The sequence below is a fragment of the Triticum dicoccoides genome, chromosome 4A (genome assembly GCF_002162155.2).
Source record: "Triticum dicoccoides isolate Atlit2015 ecotype Zavitan chromosome 4A, WEW_v2.0, whole genome shotgun sequence".
NCBI classification, from domain to species: Eukaryota; Viridiplantae; Streptophyta; class Magnoliopsida; order Poales; family Poaceae; genus Triticum; species Triticum dicoccoides.
The window spans coordinates 591529677-591544387 of NC_041386.1; the positions used below are offsets into that span (position 1 = coordinate 591529677).

Sequence of the window (14711 nt, forward strand, 5' to 3'; positions counted from 1 at the left end):
TAAAAGATATGAATGATAAATAAAAGGACACAAATTTAGTGAGGAAGAGACTAGAGTGATTGTGTCTATGTCATGCATGTTGGGGAGGAGAGAAAATATGTGTCATGCATGCGTGGATGGGATGGATGTGACCATTGATTTGATTTAAGTGCTGAGATATGAACATATGAGTTGGACAATACATAGATGAGGTAACAGCACCCCAGATCCTATAACTTGCGGAGTATGTGATGATTTAGTCCAAAAGTTGCAAAAGTGAACTGAGGCCTCCCAAAACTTGCATCCCTGTGTGATGATTTAGTCCACAGCCAATCGCAGCGCGACAAGTGGCACTCCCGGCTCGGACCGGTCAGCACATGGAACTTTTTCACAAAACCCCCTGCCGTTCCATGCAATCAACCCGCCTTGCCTTGAGTTTCTGAATTTCCTGCCTTGCCTTCTTCAGCGTTCCATTCCTATGGGTTATTCTATGAGTCTTCAGAAGCACTTTAGTAGTACCACTGCTACTACCATGTAGCAGAGCAGCCTAGTGTTGTGAATTTGTCCAAGTGGTAGCGTCTTCTTGCATAGTGAACTGCAGAGATAATATGGGAGAGATGTGATGTAAAAAGACTGCTAAAATTCTAGGAAAACAGATTGTATTTAAGAAGGCAGAACAATCGGCACGTCAGTGGATATGCTGCAGAGAAATGTCCAGGTAGCAAGTCGAATATATGCAGTTGTTCTGGTCCAGTTTACATGAGATGTTCAGGTACCAAGTCAAATATGCAGCTGTTCTAGTCCAGTGTACACACTACAGAGTACATGCGTAGTTACGTACTGCTGAAATTGATCTCTGGTAGTACATCTGACAGTGTGTTCTATAAACTTTCCCTTTCCATGTGATCTTGCAAGTACCACTCGACGGAGAAGCACGATGACAGCGCTACGTTGGGCGAAATCGGAGTCTGAAGATGGCCAAGGAGAAGACCGACGACTTCGCCGAGGGCGCAAAGGAGGCGGTGCAGGAGACCAAGGAGGCGGTGCTCGGCGAGTCGGACGACGAGAAAGACAGTTTTAGTTTTTAAGTTTCGAGAAAGACAAGTTCAAGCAACGGGTCGAGCAGGGGAGGTACGATCAGAAATAACATATGACTTATTTCTCGGTTTGAGCTTTTTTTCGCCCTAGGCCGAAATGGCTGAATTTCGGCCATTTTTAAAATTTTCGGCTGAAATTTGACCAAATTTTGACTGCAATTTGACATAAATTTAACCAAAATTTGCCAAATTTGAATAATCTCGGCCTAAATATAGTTTTTGCCTCAGCCCGAGATGACCGAAATTCGGCCGAAATTCACTTTTTGCGGCCGAAAATCAAAACACAGGTCATATGGAGGTGTCCCCTTGCTGCATGCTCGCGTGTAGTAATGGCCTGTCCAAAGCCATCAGCTCTGCAGTCTGTATGTGTCAACCACTACTAGCCTTGGTATCTAGGTGCAGCCATGTGTAATGTTTCCTCCCCCTTCAGTTCAGTGGCCTTCAGTTCTACGATGTGATCTTAGACCAACTCCACCGTGCGACATAAACAAACGTCCGCTTTGTCCGGATTTGGTTCGTTTGGGTAGGACAATGAGGCTGTGTCCGAGCCTGTCCTGGGATGCGATGGCCGTGCGCCCAGCGCGCGGCCGCATCCTTTGGCCCCATCCTGTCCGCCACGATCAAAAATGCCCATATATTCATATCAAAACAAGTTTGTACGTTCAAATATACTGAAAATAAAAATAATTTACAACCCAATCAAAATTGTCTCTAATAAAATAAGTTTACAACCAAATTGAAATTGTCTTGAATGAACATAATGAACCAATACATCTAATGGTTGCCAATGTGACTCCACACATGCTTAACCAAGTCATTTTAAAGATTCAAACGAGTGTGCCAATCACACAATTCACGATGGAATTGGACAAAATGTTCAAACATGGCCGGTTCTTGATGCAGGGGCTCAACATTTTCACCTTGATAATCAAATCCTTGGTCGAAGATCCTGTCATCACGCTCGTCCTCGACGATCATGTTGTGTATGATCACACAAGCAGTCATCACCTCCCAAAGCTTCCCTCCATCCCATAACACTGCAGGATTTCGAACGTTACCTTATCGGGATTGAAGCACACCAAAAGCACGTTCCATATTCTTTCTAGCACTCTCTTGCATTTGGGCAAATCTCTTTCTCTTCTCACCTTAGGAGTTCGAGATTGTCAGTTCGAGATTGTCTTCACAAAAGTTGACCACTGAGGATATATGCCATCAGCTAGATAGTATCCCTTGTTGTACTGGTGGCCGTTGATCTCAAAGTTGACAGGTGGGGAGTGGCCTTCTACAAGCCTTGCGAAGACCGGAGCACGCTGCAGCACGTTGATATCATTGTGAGAACCTGCCATGCCGAAGAAAGAATGTCATATTCAAAGATCCTGCGAAGCCACCGCTTCTAATATGACAGTGCATGTTTTGACATGCCCCTTGTACTGGCTCTGCCAAGCAAATGGACAGTTCTTTCACTCCCAGTGCATACATCTATGCTTCCAAGTATGCTTGGAAAGCCTCTAGCTGCGTTGGTCGCCAACAATCTCTCTGTATCAGCGGTAGTTGGCTGCCTCAAGTACGCAGGGACAAACACTGCCGCCAGGCCTTGCAGAACTTGTACAGTGACATCAGACATGTGGTCTCACTCATATGCACATACTCATCCACCAGATCGCCTGGAATTTTATATGCAAGCATTCGGATGGCCGCGGTGCATTTCTGGTAAGAGGAGAATCCAAACTTGCCAAGGGCATCCGTCTTGCACTCGAAGTATGGGTCATGAGCAACCACCCCCTCTCGGATACGATTGAACAGATGTCTTGCCATACGAAAACGGTGACGGAATTTATCCGGCTTGAGGAGCGGGGTGTTCGCAAAGTAATCGGCATAGAGCAGGGCATGGCCTCTCTTCCTGTTCCGGTTCAGGTTGGGAGCACGGCCAGAGAGTGACCCCCTGTATCGAGGAAGCTACCGTTCAATGTGGTCGTGAACGACCAGTGCAGCCACCACAAGATCTTCATCATCCGACGACGAATCGTCTAATGAATAAATGAAGTGGTGGAAGGAAAATTCATCTCCATTGTCCATACCTTTGTGGGCAAAGTGTCGAACACCTTGCGGTCGTGATGGCAAAGAGGCCGCGATGATCACCTCGATGCAGCAGGGGTGGTTGACGGCCGGCTACTGGCCGCTCTGGAGCACTCGTCGAAAGCTGTTGTGGCCGTCGTGGTACGTCGCCGGCGGTCGTATCCCCTCCGCCACCGGCTAAGACGGCGATGGCCAAATCCCCTCCAATCGACGGCCAAAACTACGGCGGAGAATAGTGACGGCGCCGGTGGCGGGGTTGGGCGGGGAGAGGGGGTGGAGACATTAGAAGCGAAGGGACTGCTAGTGTCCCCGACAGGCTGGCCACTGGGGACAAGGGCGTGCATCGAGCCCGTCCATGCGTTGTCCGTTTCACCCTAAACTCTATGCAATTTTGGACCGGGGATGGGTCGAAAACGGACGAAATCCGGACATTTGTCCGTTTGAAGACGTACTATTTGTTCGTTCTATCCCAAATGAACGCACCCAGGCATAATGGAGTCGCGCGGTGGAGCTGGGCTTAGTACTGTCTGCAACTTGCCACTTCCCGCGGAATAAATAATATCGAGCTTCGGAATTGTTTTTGTTCTCGACTGAGCTCGGATGCACTCTGCAAGAACGTCACTGACACTGGATGTGTAAAAGCTGTGGTGTAGAGCAGGGATAACTGAAAAGATACATGCAGCAAGGGATAATGCCCTGTGACAGACCATCAGATGGCGATGGCTCATGATTTATCAGGTTTGCACTTTGCTAGTTACGAATCCATGATGTCAGCAACGTCATTTAGGTGAACTCCAGGCGTGCTTCCCGATTCTCATGGAGTTGAGGCATTTGCAACTCTGCCTGCCATATCTTAGGACAAAAATGTCCTGAGAAAAGGTACTCCAGCGAGATAAGAGTTGATGAACTCCACATCAGCAAGCAGCTGGACTGCTAGAGGATGGTTAGTCAGTGTGCATAACTGCACATGTATTCCCTTTTTGTTTATCGTGTGCGTGATACGAACTGCTTACATGCTTGAGCAAGAAATAAATTAGCACATGACTGAAGATGACAGAATTGGGTAGTTGTATATACAAGTGAAAATTGGGCATCTCTAGTACAAGCACCATCATAGAACAAAATAGAGTTATTTTTCGTCGAAATTTTAAATCGGTTGTCTGGGCTTTGCATGAGCATCAAGGTGATATCAGCACTATCTTTTCTTGTTTGCAGGATTGCACTAACCTTTACCATCTCGGTAGTTCAATGGTCACTCGGTTATTCTTCTGAATTTGAACTTTCAGTGTAATACTGTCTTGAGTATCAATATAGAAGGCAAACTCGGCAAGTTTGCAATTATTGTGGACATGTCTTCTGAATCTAACCATGTCTAACAATGCCCGCGACTCTGGGGAGCTTGATACTTAATCCTCGACATGCCATTTCTGAAATCTTAGAGCGAGTAGTACGTTTAGGTAAAGCAGAAGCAGTGCCACTATGCTGATACGGTACCGTTTGATTTGCCCACAGAATTGACATTTCCACTTCACTTTCTTAGTGTTTATGTAGATAAGAAATGAGAGGCCCAGTTCATCCGAAAGTACCTTTCTGCTCCCGAGCTCATTTGAGCTTGGTGAACAGTAAAATCGAAAAAAAATCGAAAAATATTGAAAAAATTCCAATTTTTTTTTGGGATAAACATTGACAAAAGTTCTACCTGCTTGCAAAAATTTGTCATGGAATCACATTCCTATGAGGCGTGGCAAAAAAAACAAATTCAGTGCTCCAAATGCTTTTCAAAGTAGCATTTTCAGAGTACCAATTTTGTTTTTTTGCCACACCTTCTAGGAATATGATTTTAAGACGAATTTTTGCAAGCACTTATAACTTTTGTCAATGTTTCATCCAAAAAAATTTGGAATTTTTTGAATTTTTTTGATTTTATTTTGATTTTACTGTTCACCAGAAACTCTGCGTCCCCAGTTCATCCATATACTGACCATTCCACTGTCATCGGACTCTGTACTCATCATTCAGAAGAAAAAAAAAGTTGAACTGAGATTGCCGGAGGTGACAGTCGGCAGATCTGAAGACCACGCACCGCGCTCCCGAATGAACACAGGCATCTGCTTGTGACCGTGAGTGAACGAACTAATCAGCAGCAAATTTCATCAGATCAATCGACAGAAGGACGCCGACAGAACAAAGAACCAATCAATAAGCAGAGATCTAAACGATCGATCATCTACATGGCGGCGTGGAACCCGAATCCGACGGCAAACCTATTAAAACCGCAAAAGAAAAGAAAAGATGGCCTGATCGAACGACCATCCATTCCATCCGCCATGAATCAACCGAGCTTGGATGCCTAAGAGCATCTCCAGCCGCGTCCCCAACAGGCCCCGCGGCCAGTTTTTCGGCGTCGGTGTCGAAAAAACGCTTCAGTCGCGTCCTCAGGATGCCGAAAATCGCCGGTTCGGCTCGTTTTTGGGCCCGGCGATCGCATGCCGAACCCGACACACTAGGGGGCGATCGGGGGCTCTCGCGCAAGGGAAAAGCGCGGCTGGCCCACACCGTCAGGTGGAAAATCAAGTTTTTCTTCCCCGACTCGCCTCCCACTCCCCGCGCCCTCAGCCGCCACTAGCTGTATCCCGGCGCCGCCCGCCACCCTTCACCGCTAGATAGCCAATCTCCGCCGGAAAAAGAGCAGAGGTTCGCCAAGGCAGCCCCTCCACCAGCAGCTAGGCGTTTTTGCTGCCGTTTCCGACCGCTGAGGGGCAGTTTAGCGGCGCGTACACGCCCACCAGGCGCAAAGTGTTCGGCGATTTGCCTGCCTCGGCGATGGACTCAGACGACGAGGAAGCGCTCGCCGCGCTGCTGGAGGAGGAAGCCGAGGCCGACGTCCAGGAAGAAAAGCATCTCATGGTGCTCGCCGCCCTCGCCCAGCTGCTGGCGAGCAATGAAAAGCCGCCGCGAGGTGGCTCGCCGGGGAGGGGGGGGTGAAAGCAAAGAACCGACATCGTCTCGAAGGCTACTGCATGCTCTACTCCGACTACTTCGCTGATGCTCCACTTCACGGCGACAAAACATTTCGGTGTCGTTATCGGATGAGCCGAAAGCTCTTCCTCAGGATTGTGAATTCCATTCGGCAGTTCGACAACTACTTCAAGTGCAAGATGGATTGCACCGGCAAACTTGGATTCACCTCGATCCAGAAGTGCACGATAGCGATGAGGATGCTTGCATACGGAGCTCCCGGTGATTCACTCGACGACTATGGGCGCATGGCCAGGTCCACCACCATTGAGTGTTTCTACAAGTTCTGTCGGGTAGTGTGGCAGTGTTTGGACCGCAATACTTGAGAACACCCAATGCGGAAGGCACTGCTCGGATCCTAACACAGAATGCAGCAAGAGGATTTCCTGGGATGCTTGGAAGCATTGACTGCATGCATTGGAAATGAAAGAGCTGCTCATTTGCTTGGCAGGGGATGTACAAAGGCGCCAAAGTCGGCTGCAGTGTGGTACTTGAGGTGGTGGCCACACAGGACCTCTGGATTCGGCACTCCTTCTTTGGTATGCCAGGAACTCACAATGACATGAACGTGCTGCAGTGCTCCCTTGTCTTTGCCAAACTTGTTGAAGGTCATTCTCCTCCGGTGAACTTCGAGGTCAATGGGCGGCACTACAACAAGGGGTACTACCTAGCTGATGGCATCTATCCGAGATGGTCTACATTTGTGAAGACTATCTCAAACGATGTGCTAGGAGGCAAGAAGTCTCACTTTGCCAAGGTGCAGGAGGCTTGCCGGAAGGATGTCGAGTGGGCATTTGGTGTCCTCCAATCTTGATTTGCTATTGTCCGGTACCCTGCTCAGACCTGGTCGAAAGATCAAATGTGGGAGATCATGACTTGCTGTGTCATCTTGCACAACATGATCATCGAGAGCGAGCAAGAAGAGCCAATGTTTGACACTGAACCATACTACAGGCAGGGTCCTCTAGCCGAAGTTGATCACCAGCTACCGGCAACCTGGACTGCCTACCTCAGTATGCTTCAGGAGATCCGAGACCCACAAGTGCATCATCAACTGCAGCAGGATCTGGTGGAGCACCTATGGAGGCTCAAGGGTGACGCCGGGCGTGACGTGCGATGAAATATGAGTTTTTATTTGTTGAACTATATAATTTGTATTGAACTATTTGTTGTTGCACTATTTTGTTGAACTATTTTTTGAACTATGTGATAAAAAATACTTATGTTGGTAATTGAACGCCGAGCCACGACGAATATGTGCCTATTCTCGGCCATATGGGCCCTTTATTCGCCGACAGTGGGCTGAAAACTGGGCCAATATCGGCGCCTGGGGGCGACGGCTGGATGCCCAACTGCCCCTAGCGCCGATTGTATTGCCGGCTCGCCCCCAGGCAATTGTTCTATGTGAGAGAAACAAAAAAGAAAAATTTACATAAGCAATATTAGCCAAAGTTTAAGATTCAAGACATGTTCTATGTTAGTTGTGTTGCACAGATCTTAAAGGAACATTGGAGAGCTTAGATAGATGGGCTTGGATGCAGGTGCTCAAAAAATCTGCGTCCCTCCCATAAGGGCGTGTACAATGGTGCTATCTTAGGAGTGCCACGTAGGATAAATGATGAGGTGGAGGAGAGAGAACTCATAAGAGAAGGCTTGTCTTCTCTTATTTAAGATAAGACAAGAGATGATCTCTTAGCACAATATGCCTCACCACATTTTTAGGAATTGCTAGTTATTGAAGATAAGGCTAAGAGATGACCCATTGTAGACATTTTTCTTTGTCATCTGTAAATTACATGCAAAACTTAAGATAAGACTATTTTATCAACCATTGTACATGCCCTAAGCGCCGCATGTTCCACACCGGGGCGTCAGGCGCGGGTGCGGCGTGTGGAGGCTGCGACATCGGAGGCGCAGGCAGGTAGTACCGGGCCGCATAGCTCGGCTGCCCGTATGGAGGAGCACCGTACTGGAGCGGCGCATACGCCGTGTAGGCGTGCCCCGGGCGCGACCGAAGAAGATACGGTGCTGGACCAGGGCGGGGAAGAGGAGGCAGCGCGACCGGGTAAGCATACGCATGCCCAGCCCATGGCGGCGGCGAGCCGCCGGCGCCCTGGTAGCCACCATTGTTGGTGTACCGGCGCCGCTTATTGTGCCCCTGGTTTGGCGAGGGTGAGCCGGGCCCGGGCTTGCCGCTGCTCCCGAGTCCAGGCGCTGGAGGCTTGGAGTGGCTCCCTGAGGTGCCGCGGGTGCTGGTGGACGCGTGAAGGCAGCGAGGGCGCCATGCATGGGAGCCGGAGCCAAGGAGATCAGCGCCGAGCGGTTACCGCGTTTACCGTTACCCCACGAAAAACACTCATGCCGAGCAAAAAAAAATTGAGTTTTTTTGAAAAATTTGAATTCAAACAATGACCCTGTTAAAATACAGGGCATCTCTGATGTAGCAACAGAACTGGTGATGGCGTAGTGGCAAAGGCATGCTTTTTGGAGCTGCGGGTCGCGGGTTGGAGTCTTTCACCCTCGCGTTTTTCTTTCTTTTTAAGAATGCAAAAGAAAAAATGTAAAAGTTTTGGCCAAAAATCAAACTCAAGATCTGAGAGCTAGCAGCAGCGGTTGGTGCGTGTGAACAGCCACTACGCTAGGGGAGCATTACTGATCTTAGAGTGTTAAAACTCTATCTATATCAACTTTGAAATATTTGGATTCAAAATTTGATTTTAAATTTTGTCTGATTTTTTTTGGGTATTTCGTGGTTACCGTGGTAACCGTGAATTTCGGTGCCCTTCGAGAAAAAAGGACCGATTGCGATCGCCTTAAGATAGGCACAGAAGGAGGAGACAAAGGCGTCCCCTTGCTTGATGGCGTAAAGCTCCGTCTTGAGGTAGAATTGCCGGGAGCGCTTGTTGTTGAGGAAGAGGGCCTCGATCGACGACCAAAGCTCGAAGGCAGTGGCGCCCCGGTCGAGGATGAACCGATGAAGCCGCAGAGCTCCCGTAGAGCCACTTTTTGATGGCCTTGTTGCAGATCTTCCGCGGCACGTCGCTGCGGCGGTCGGTGAAGTCCGGCGCGAAGTGATCGGCGACACGCCGCCGCCGCTTCCTCCCCGGCGGCCTCCTCCCCTCCTTCTCCTTCCCTTCCGGCGTCCACAGCCCCTCTTCCCCACAGTCCCCTGCCCGTGGTCACCACCCCGCTACCCATCCAAGCTGCGCCGCCCATCCCTGGTATCTACCAGACTCCGGCGATGGCTAATGCTCTTCGGCCAACATTCATGACCACCTCAACGTGAAGCTGGACATGAAGGGCGCGCACTCGAGACGGTGGATCATAAGGAATGGCTAGAAATCGAATTTTTTGTTTGAGGCCAGTCGATTTTTGCACCGTTGAATGGAAAATCAATGGCCCACAGTCTTCTTCAACCTCTGGACACATCCCCTTCCTTGAGCCGCCAGCCACCACCGGCCTAACCGTCGGCCCCCGCCACCCGCCACACCACCGCTGTCAACCACCGCCCCAATCCTGAACCCTAAGATAGACACTGGGGTGATGACGGCGGCCCCTTCCTTCTCTCCGGCGAGCCCCCACCCCCTTCGCCTTCCTTCTTCTTCCCTCATTCAGAAATCGATTGACGCCGAATTAGAATCAGCTGACTGATGTGCAGCTAAATTGAATTAAATAAGGGAAGGGATACAGAGAGAGAGAGAGAGAGAGAGAGAGACAAGGCGTCAAACTAACAGACTAAGAGCATCTCCAACAGCCGCGCTAAACTAGCGACGCGCCGCAAATTAGGCCGTTTTAGCGCGCGCGCAACGCGGCGGGTCGCTCCAGCGGGCGCGCAAAAACGGCGCGCGCGCGCTATAAAGGGTTGGGCGCGCGGTCGAAAACACTTAGCCGCGCGGTCTATTTCGGGCGCCCGCTGCAGCGCGCGGCACACTCCACGCTCGCGCCCGCACTTCCTCTCCCACTTCCACCCCCCGTCCGGCCGCGCCGCCGCCGCCGCCCGCGCCCCCCGGCGACCGTTCAGGCTTCCCCGGCCTATCCACGCGCGCCCGCGCTTCCGCCCCATCCCTCCTAGTCCCGCCGGCGATTGCGCACCTCCGTCGTTCGAGGAACAGCGCCCGAGCGCTCGCTGCCGCACCGCGCCCGCAAGGTGTTTGACAAAACGCCTACAAGGTATGTATTGCTCAAACTTCATGAATTTGATGCATGTTTTGAATTGTAGTTTTTATAGTATAGTATTGAACATTGTAGATGAGTTCGTCATATGATTCTTCCGAAGAAGAATTTGATATGGAAGAGGAGGAGGATCTTGCAATGATCCTAGCTATGCATATAAAAAAAAACCAAAGCACGGTGGTTCGGTTATGGGTCGGCAGAAAATTTGGAGGGATAGGATCGATGCTCACAACAGATTGATCAGGCATTATTTTGCGGAGAATCCCATATACCCCGAGTCATATTTTCGTCGCCGGTTTAGGATGAGCACCGAGTTGTTCAGGCGCATTGCAGAGAAACTAGCGAGCCATGACCGTTTTTTTCAGCAAAGGAGGAATGCCGCCAGAGAGCTCGGGCATAGCACCTTTCAGAAGGTGACAACAGCTTTGCGTATGTTGGCATACGGTATACCGGCTGATCTTGTTGATGATCACTTGGCTATGGGTGAGAGCCAAGCCATCATGTGTGTCAAGCGCTTTGCAGTGGGAATTGTGCAAGTGTTTGGCGAGGAGTATTTGAGATCTCCCAATGCTAAAGACGTCGCAAGGCTATTGGCGATGAACAAAGCTCGCGGTTTTCCTGGCATGCTTGGCTCAATAGATTACATGCATTGGAGTTGGAAGAATTGTCCAAAGGCATGGCATGGGCAATTCCACGGCCAAAAAAAGGGTTCCACTATAATCCTTGAAGCGGTGGCCGATTAGGAGACTTGGATTTGGCATGCATTCTTTGGAATGCCTGGATCTTTGAATGACATCAATGTTGTCAACCGGTCACCACTGATGAATAAGATTGCAAACGGTGAGTTGCCACCGGTGCAGTTTGTAGCAAATGGTAGTACGTACAACTATGGCTATTATCTAGCGGATGGCATCTATCCAAAGTGGCAAACCTTCGTGAAGCCGTTGAAAAAGCCGGAAGGTAAGAAAAATCTTGACTTCCACAATGCTCATGCGGCGGCTAGAAAAGATGTGGAGAGAGCATTTGGAATTTTGCAAGCCCAATTTGCTATTGTGAGAGGACCGGCTAGATTTTGGGATCAAAAAATGCTTTGGTACATCATGCACGCTTGTGTGATCATGCACAACATGATCATCAAGAATGAGCGTGGCCAAGATTTAGACTACTCACAGTATGAGCTCTTGGGATATCCCGTGTGAGTGCGACGGAGGGTTGAAAGGGTAGCCCGTTTTATTGCCTCCTATCATGCCATTCGGCGTCCCGCAACGCACAATGAACTTCAGAATGATTTGATTGAAGAGTGGTGGGCATGATATGGACGACAAAGAGCATGATGATATCTGCATTCAACATTGTATTGTTCATGAACTATTTATTGTGTTTATTGCATTTGTTGTACTGAACGATAAACTATTTGTTTGAGTTGTAATGATAATAAAATTGAATTATTTATTGTTGATTTATTTTGTTTGTTTGATCATTTTTGCTCATAATACATGTATATGTAATTTGTGCGGCGCGCGCGCGCTGTATTTTTGCGCTCTGCTGGAGCGGCGCGCGCGCGCTACATTATAGCGCGGCTGCTGGAGCCAGCGCAGGCGGGCGCGCTAAACCAGTCGAAGCGCGCGCGGTAAACAGATTTTTGCGCGCGGCGCTTAGCGCGGCTGTTGGAGATGCTCTAACAGCCGATCCTAATTCTACGTGAGTGAGGCGGCTGCATGCATGGCGCATGCACAAGATAAGGCTGACTTTTTTTTTTGGCGAGGTTAAAAAGAGTTTTATTTGATCACACTGGTAGACTAACTAACTAACTGTAGTCTAACACTGAAGCATTTCCATCTGCAACTCGAGAAGGTGTTCCCGGCGACGAAGATGGCGCCTCTCCCAGAACTGCGATGCCAGCGTCGAGAACTGCTACAATCTCCTCCTCCATCTTCTTCCTCCTGCTCACCACGGGAGTCCACTCCGGGTTATCCTCGCGAATGAAGCTGTTCATCTAATGTATATCTATAAATAAATCGGATTCGTTGGAATGAAGCTTGAAAATTAGAACTAGCCCATAGTTTTGTTCTTTTCTTATATTACTGATACATGATACAAAACCTTTGAACCACAATTCTATTGGCAGTTACTAGAGTCCTGACTATGAATATGATTGCTTGTTTCTCGGTAGATCAACAGCGTACCTTGAATTAATTATAACAGCTATGTCGTACACATCAAAGATAGACGGATATCATAATTGGACAGGGATAGACGGGTAGCATAAAGGACATGGAAGAAGAGAAACGTGGCATTCGGCACATACAACTAGTAGTAGTAACTGTACAACCCATACACCGACTTATATATATATTCTCAAACAACAACTGAACACAATACATTACATATTTATATATTTCTTATTCTTACAGCACCCATTCATGCATACATTTCTTGACTGATACACCAACTGGAACAATACAGTACTACTAGTACATTTCTTTATGACAGAATACACCAAGTGCTCCGGCTTAAATGTAAAACAACATGGTACATTCATAATGCTCACTGTAACTTGAAGTTCCTGGTCCTTTGTAAGAAGAGCAGCACATCTCTAGCTGCCAGGGGGCTGTTGGCATGGATCTTGTCGAATTCTCTAATGTCGTCTTTGTCCTTGGTCCAACTTTTGCGACCACTCTCCTCCCACCATTGGAGCGCACGAGACAGCGAGCCCCATTGCACAACGTACGGTGCCTCCTCTTCAAGCATGTAGATTGGTCTAGGGTTGTCCCACTCGTTCTTCAGTCGTCTGTTTAGCTGGTCAAATCTGTGTCCTTCACAAAAGGTGACGATTAGTGTTACCAGCGCGGATCTAAGGTGCGGCCTTGGCGTGGTGCCAGGATTATAGCTCGCCAACGTCCGGAATGCACGTAAGGTGGCGGCTTTGCCCAAGGGAACTTCATACAGGTCTATGTGTGATCTTTTGGTGCCGTTTGGGAACAAGGGAAGAAGGTTTGGGTAATCGTGTTCAAAGGGCAGTTCCCTGGAGCCAGGCACGATTGGCTCGAATCGTTTGAAATGGTTCCACTGGAGAGTGGTGTCTTTGAAGCCCGGGACGTACAGGTCATCGTCGCACAGGGCGAGGGTGGCTGTACGCCCAGGCACGTTGTCAACCATATTTATCATGATAAACCGGTTGGGACGGGCTTGAAAAAAAGCCCGCCTCGGGGCAAGAAACTGCCTAGACAAAAGGCCAGACACGCGGGTGAACGAATGGCTCGAGACGTTGTACTCAACATTGAGTAAACTCTCTGGGTCCAGTGCGTGGTGGAGGGGGAGGGAGAAGAAGAAGAAGAAGAAAATTAACGACATGGTGAAGTGAAGTGTGTGGTGCACCAGTGACTATGATGCACTGAGGGAGACTCGGATCAACACTATTCTATTTATGTGGTGATGGTGCCATCTCAACAGCGCCTGCCAAGAAGCGTGAAAACAAGAAAACGAGAGGCCAAGAAGTGTGATTTTTTTGGTGTAACGAACAGTGTAGGTGCCAAGCGTGTCGTTGTCAGGGTGTTAGGTCTGTCGAGGACGAGGGAGGGCCATTGCGCCTGCCATCTTCTTCACCGCCGTCACCTTCTCGCCCGGACATGGAAGAGGGAGATCCGCGAGCTAGCTCGTTCTTCCTCCTCGCCTACGGCTAGCAAGGGGCTTGGCCGCATCCGGAGACGAGACGACCATGGCGCGGACCTCTTCCTCCTCGCCTCCCGCTCTGCGCCTGCGCGGTGGCTCCCGGGGCTACCACTGTTCAGCAAGCAACTGTGGGTGGTCGGCTTCTGCCCAGCGTCGGGGCCGCCCCGCTCCGGTGTGCCGGCGCGTCACCCCATCTTCTGTGCCGGCGAGTTGTGGTGCCACAGCCACGGGTACATTCCAGGCCGCCCATACTTCCGGCGCGTCGTCTTGTCGGGCAAGAAGAACAAGGGCAGGCGGAAGCCCACGGCTTCGGCGTCTCCACCACCGCATCCTGCTGCCCGGCGGGGACGGTTCCCAGCACCTCGACCGCCGTCTATGTCGCCGCTGCCTCCGGTGCTTCCGTCGCTGTGCCCAATGCAAAAGAGAAAGTTGCACCTGGGCGGTGATTTCAGTTCGTCATGCAACGTGCACCGCCAGCCTTTCTGTACGCATGTCACATGCAGCTTAGAGATTAGCTGTAGTTGACAAACCCTACATGAACAGTAAGTAACACAGGTGGGAATCCTGCAGCTAGCCGGTAGCACTGTACGTCACATTTGACATGCATGCACAGTCACACAACCTCTCTTTCCTCTCTGCTCACGTTCTCTGTCTCACCTGTTGCATGCATGCACACATGCGTGCACACTCTCTCCT

The 14711-nt window shown here is 49.7% G+C and overlaps 1 protein-coding gene across 1 annotated transcript; it reads right to left on the reverse strand.

Moving 5' to 3' along the window:
• Positions 1-12765: 12765 nt before the first annotated feature.
• On the reverse strand, positions 12766-13703 carry LOC119289253. Its single transcript, XM_037568611.1, has one exon. It carries the CDS (start codon positions 13695-13697, stop codon positions 12891-12893), a length of 807 nt encoding a protein of 268 aa, XP_037424508.1. The 5' UTR covers positions 13698-13703; the 3' UTR covers positions 12766-12890.
• Positions 13704-14711: the final 1008 nt, after the last annotated feature.